The 6,197-nt window shown below is 51.9% G+C and overlaps 1 protein-coding gene across 1 annotated transcript in view; it reads left to right on the top strand.

Annotated features, from left to right (window-relative positions):
* The window catches only part of LOC114070219 (hydrocephalus-inducing protein homolog), a 68,729-nt gene that overhangs the window by 22,584 nt on the left and 39,948 nt on the right, over positions 1–6,197 (top strand). The window contains exons 14-18 of the mRNA XM_027907469.1: positions 842–909; positions 2,791–3,032; positions 3,435–3,535; positions 4,809–4,944; positions 5,447–5,611. Coding sequence (XP_027763270.1) covers positions 842–909; positions 2,791–3,032; positions 3,435–3,535; positions 4,809–4,944; positions 5,447–5,611 — 712 coding nt within the window. The remainder of the gene's footprint in view (positions 1–841; positions 910–2,790; positions 3,033–3,434; positions 3,536–4,808; positions 4,945–5,446; positions 5,612–6,197) is intronic.

The raw sequence follows: 6,197 nt of genomic DNA, 5'->3' as shown, positions 1-6,197 counted from the left end.
TTAAATCCTCTGTTAATGTTCCATGCCCAAGGGGCAGCAGCAGCCTCACGTCATCCCTCATGCTCGTGCACAGGCTCTGCTCCCGGCTCCTGTGCGGGGAGTGCTCCGGTACCTCCTTTCTGCAGCAGGAAGGGGCTGGTGTGGGAGACGGGGAGCTCTGCAGCAGGCACTGTCACAAGGACTTGGGCATCACCCCATGGGCTGGTGCCTTTGCAAAAGATAATCCAGCAAAGGGGAGAAGGGGCGATGACAGGAGAGGCAAAGCTCCCTTCTCAGCACCACAGCAGCATGAGGGCTTGTCCCAGCTGGTCTGAACCACGGGCTGGTGGGCTGCTGTGGTGTAGGTGGGAAAGCTGACGCTGGGCGCTCTGGAGCTTTGGAGGTAGCTGTGTCTGGGCTGCTGTTGGGAGGCACTGAATCAAGGCAGGAAAGAAACAAGAGGAATCTGCAGTCCATTTTACCAACAACATGGGGGAAATTGATAAAACATAACAAGAAGGTTATTACTTTGCAAGAGGAAAGTAGTGAGTCAGTCTTTCTCCTAAGGCAAGGGCACAGAGCCATCTCCAGGTGTGTGTACAGGGTCCTTCATGGGGCCAGCAGCACCTGGGGGGCATGCCCTGCCTGCTGTGGTGCCCCAAGGCCCATCAGCAGCTGTGGGCTGCTGACCACTGTGCTTCGGCTGCCTCCTGTGCACACGGAGGCTGTGCTGAGCACAGGATGGTGGGCTGGTTCCACACCCACAGTCCACCAGCTGTTATCCACCTGAGCCGGAAGGACAGCCGAAGGCTTTGCAGTTCCCTTTAACCAAGCATTGCCTTCTCTGTCCTCGTCCTCGCAGGGGCCAGGTCACCGGACTGAGCCTGCATTTCAGCACAGGAGCCCTTGACTTCAATGACGTCTCCTTTGGTGAGTGTTCCCTGGGCTTGGACGCAGCGGGAGGGATCTGTGCCTTGCCAAAATGGAGCACTTGAATAGAAGAGCATCTGTCCCTCCTGCCCTTCCACGGCAGCCTGCAGGGTGTTAACTCCAGGGCAGCTGATGGCATTTTGCCATCGTGACATCCAAAGGGACCAAAAGGAATAGAAAGTCAGTATTTTCTGGTGTCCCGTGTAGTTTCTTCTGCTCCAATTTCCCAGTCCTTGCCAGCAGAATGGCCGTAAAAGTCCTTGTCCCAGGAAGGTCCAGGGGATGGGACTGCAGGAGAAGGGAGCTTGAACCATGTGCCTTTACTGTGGGATGTTAATTAGTGGTGTGATGGCACCTCATTATGCCTGACTAGGTCAGATGCCCCAGCAATAGCTCTGCCTCAGGCATCTCTGTCCTCAGAGCCGTGGGCTTCTTCTTCTTCCCCAGCTCTGCTGACAGAGCTTTTGGCTGAACACCCAGAGTGTCACCATTGAAATGCAGGTTCTGGTTCTCCATCTCAGGCTGACAAAAGGCTTTCAGCTGAGATGATCTACAGTTTAAATGTGAAGTTATGGGTTGATTGAAGGGCTATTACCATTCTGCACCCAGGATGCTTCTTTGTTTTCATGCAGTTCATGGACTTTTTAAAAAAACTCGTTCCCTTCCCTGAGCCACTTTCTCCCCTCCCTGTATCGCTGCTGAGCCCCTTCTTAGTTTTCTTTTGAATAAATGAAACAAGAAGAAAGGCAGCAGGCACAAATATGGTTGTGTTATAGGAGATTCATTCTGTTTCCTCTTATTTCATTCCTGAGACTTCTTCAGCTGAAGGCAGCTGTTGTATCTTTGCTTCCTTTAACTGTGCTGCTGACTGTTGTCTGCATCTGGTGACTGTGGTCTCATTGTGGACTGGGACACCTGTGTTTGTCCTTTTTGTACCCCTTCTGCCTCCCTGCTGGAGTCACTGCTGCAGCTGGGCAGTGGTCACTGTTGGTGGGCATGGAGGAGCTCCCTCTGCTGTGCCTGCCGTTGGTTTTCCTCTTCCCTCGGGTTCAAATGACACTCGGTAAGCAGGCCCTGGGAGATGTCTCCTCCCCACAGAGCTGGCCAGCCAAGCCACGTGTCCACTGCAGAGCAGGCTGCGGGCTGGTGTCCTGGCTCTGCAGGACATCCCCACCAGGTGTGTCTGTATCCCTGGCTTTCCGTTCGGGGAAGCAAGTATCAGTGCTAAAGTGCTGTAAGCTCTTGTGGGCAGCAATCACAGCCAGTGTGCAGTGTGGCTATGATGTCCTCATTTGTCGGATAAGGCAGGACATGGTTCCTGATCACTGATCTCAGAGCAAGCCTTGAGTTTGCCTCCAGTGAAGTGGGCTGTGAGTTGTATGTGCTCAGTCTGGTTGTCCCAAGCCAGGAGATCCCTTAAGGATCTTGCCTAAAGAAACTGCATTGGGGTGCTTTGCATCATGTTCCAGTTCCCCATTCCATCCTCCTTTTTTCTTTTGCTGTAGCTTCTCCCCAGTGACAACACAGTGCTTTTGTATCTTGAAAATGGTGGAAGTGTTGGCAACGTTAACAGGGAATTGTATGGCTTGAAATTTCTGGGCAGTCTGGATGCACATTTATCAATGAGAAATCATTGATGGTGCTGGTTTGGGGCAGTTAGAGAGAGAGAAACTTGTGGTGTTTAGCAGGACTAAGAGTGGGCATTTCCAAGGCAGCAACCCGGGGTCAGTGTCCAAGTGTCGATTAATTGCTCACTGAGCAGCTCAATGAGCTGTCATTCAGATAACAAAGAGCTAAACTCCAAGCACAGTTTCATCTTATGAGGATATTCACACCATGAGATGCTTGGTGCCTACCTGGCCATTTGTGTCATTTTCCTAGGCTTTCCTCACACCTTGTCGTGCCGCCTGATCAACACCTCCGTGGTGCCCGTCACCTTCCACCTTCGCATTCCTGAGGACGGCCAGGGACAGCCCAGCCTTACCAGCTTTGATCAAGTGAAAGACAACGCTCACCCATCCTGGGGAAAAGGCACACTGGCTCAACGTCATGAGAAACCAAAGGAATTTACCATAACACCCATCACAGGAACCATCTCCTCCCAGAGATTCCAGGAGATCAGGGTATGGGAGGGGTCTGGCCATACATGGGTCAGGAGGTGGGGCTGAAGCCTCACTGGTGTGTGGGAGGGCTTTAGTGCTGCAGGGTCTCAGTATGTGCAAGGAAGAGATCTGCCCTGGTGCAGGAGCTGGGTTACTCGGAGCTTTAGTCTCATTATCCATTATTATATATAATGCTTTAATTTAGTCACCTATGCCCTGAGAGCTGCAAGGTGGATTTTACAAATTCAATATTGCCACAAGGCTTGTGTTACTCCCAGAGACTGTGCTCTACACGTGGGCCAGCAGAAGAATTAAGGCAAAATCCTCCCTTTCCTTACTGTGAAACAAGACCTGGAGGAGACCACACATGCCTAATGAACTTCTGGGAGAAGGGAAACATTTGCTGCTCTTCTCTTCCACCAGGTCACGCTGTGTTCCAATGATGTGAGACAATATGACTGTGATATGGTGGTGGATGTGGACGGTTTTGGCAAGGCGGTGTTGGCTCTGCGTCTCAAAGCCAGGTACCAGCCCTTTCCTTGCAGCTACTCGTCCTTCCCCGTGCGCCCGCCACCAGCACACTGCCTTGCACGGGGTTTGCTGGCTGCAGCTCCAGGAGAAGTCTTGCTTAATAAGTTGGTTCTGTCCAGCTAGATAGGAGAACAGCAGTGCTTGGAAAGCAGCCTGTGGTGAGAAGCAGCCCTGCTCACTGCCAGGCATGGCCCTGGGCCTTTTTCTATGGGGAATGGGAATGACATTATTTATGGGCCTGGCTGTTGGTGCTTGAGGTGTAAAAACTTCCCCAAGGTCCTCCTCTCCTTCTCCTGCAAGAGGTGGGCTTGTGTTGGGTTCCAACCACACTGCAGCACTGGTTTGGGACACAGTGAGCAGCCTGCTGAGAGCTGGGATCTGGCTCAGTTAACGAGGCACATGGCAATGGGAAAGGGGCTCACGGCAGGAGTGGTGAGGGCAAAAGAAAGGCAAGATCTTACCAGGGGAAAGTAGTCCTTGATGTGGCAGGTGGGCTCAGGTTTCCCTGCATCCCTCTGGCTCTTTTGAGCATTAAGGTTCTCAGACTTAACCCAGACATTGTTCTTGCTGCAGCCAAATTCCATCCTGTGGTGCTGCCGTGGGTGTCAGTTCAATGGCAAGAGGGATGCAGTTCCCTGGTGCTGTTCCCTCTCCCAGGCAGAGCCGTCCAGTCAGTGCCTGGGCTGCAGTTCTGTAAAGCAAGTGCCAAGGGGGACGGAGCTGGGACCCGGGGGCACAGCAGCAAGGGAGCTGTGGGAACTGGGAGGATGATCACCCACTCCGTAGGGCAGGTGGTGGCTCTTGCCCTCAACACTGGGCAAATGGCTGAGTTTTCTGGCAGGGCAACAGCACCCTGGGAAAGAAGGGAGTCATTTTTACAGAGACACTGGAGCCTTGTGTTCCTTGAGCCTTAGTGAAGACTGACCCTCAATGGGAAGGCTCCCCCAGAGCTCACAGCTTGCCGGCCTGTTGGGGGAGTCCTTGCAAGCCTCCTTGGGGAAAGGAGGGGCTGAGGCAGCTGTGGGACAAGGCCCGTGCTCTGCCCGGGCACTTGGCAGCCTCTGCAGTGCTGAGTCTTAGGGTTTGCCCCTCCTTGACAAGATGTGTTTGAGTGGAAAGACATGAAAGGTGATTTATCTCTGTAGGGGTATTAAACGTCTGATGGACAGTGAGAACTGTCTTATGCTCCAGTCCATGCTCTGCGGGGGGAAATGCTCTCCATTCTCTCCGTATCTCTAATTCCCTCGGGGTCATCTCTTTGCTCAGATGTGTCGTTCCTGAGCTGTGTTTGCTCAACTCCAGCCTCAACTGTGGACAGTGCTCTGTAAAGGAGCCTTGTGAGCAGAAGCTGACCCTTGTGAACCCTAGCCCTCTTCCAGGATGCTACAGAGTTCTTCCTCAGGTTTGGCATCTTGTCCACCTCCTCCTCTCAAATATTATTGAAGGGTTTATTAGGGACAAATGGGGTTTGAATAAGACCTTGTTGGTTTCTGTTCAGACTTCAAGGTGTGCTGAGGACAGGATTCTACCTGAATGTAAACTTTAGGAAGCAGTTAAATAGGAACCTGCCTGAATATTATCCACTTCAGGAAGCAATTCAACCTCTTCAGGAAGCAGTTTATATTCTAGTGTTTGGGGTGTTTTCTTGTGAGAGATCTTAGAAGGTTGTGAAAAGCTGCTGCAAGGAAGCTGCCAGCACAGGAGTGGGTGTCTGTGGATGCAGCAGCTTTTGGACCCCCTGAGGATGCTAAGCCCCAACAATTCTTGCATCCTTTTTTGTGCCTTTCAGCTTTCTCTTGGGGATTTTTAAAAAACGTGTGTGAGTTGCCAGTGTGGTAGATGTTAAGGAGTTTAAAGTTTCCTCAAAGGTCCCTCTGAAGTTGCACTTGATTCTGTCCCTCTAGAGACACCAAGAGGCTGCTGCTCTGTGGTACTCCTGCCCCAAGCCGTGTGGGATCATCCAGGGTCACGACGTGCTGGAGATCCCAATCACAGTTGAAGTCCAGGCGGTGGGTGCTCATTCTACCGTGGCAGACATCGCCGTGTTCGGGAAGGAAGGACACCCACTGGTGAGTGCGAGGGGAGACGTGTGCCTTTGTGCAGCTCATCCTGGGGGGTGTGAAGTGTACAGGGATTCTTCCAGGGAAAGCAGGGACTTGTCATGTATGACCGGTGTGGACAAGGACAGAAGGCACTGGTGGCATAAGCAGTTTATGCTGGAAAAGAGCAAGAGTGGAGTCCTCCTAGGGGGTAACCTCAGCATGTAGTTCATCTAAGCTGAAATTGAGGATCATTGTGGATAAAGCTTCCATTTAAAATGCTGGTAACTGTGGAAACATCGCTTTTAAAATGTCACCTCTCTGAACACAAAAAGTGATGTCAGAGGATTACTGGGAACCTTCAGCTTTCCTTTCAGAAAGGAAGGCTGATGTTTGAAAAGTGGTTGCAGGGATTTAAAAACTTACATCCAAACAAATGGAAATGATGATGCCAGATCCCCTGGATGGCACCAACCATGTCCAGCCGGGCCATTGCAGTTGTGCACGTAAAGCAGTCACCAGGAAGGGCGGGCAGTGCAGGCTGTGCAGGGGAGCCTGACTTTTAACAACACACTTGCTCATAACTATCAGGCTGCTTCCCTTACAGAGCAAGGTT

The sequence above is a fragment of the Empidonax traillii genome, unplaced genomic scaffold, assembly GCF_003031625.1.
Source record: "Empidonax traillii isolate 1590-97213 ecotype Southwest subspecies unplaced genomic scaffold, ASM303162v1 scaffold1476:size153177, whole genome shotgun sequence".
Classification (NCBI taxonomy): domain Eukaryota; kingdom Metazoa; phylum Chordata; class Aves; order Passeriformes; family Tyrannidae; genus Empidonax; species Empidonax traillii.
Note: the sequence above shows the minus strand (reverse complement) of the source record. Positions and strands in the feature narration are given on the sequence as shown.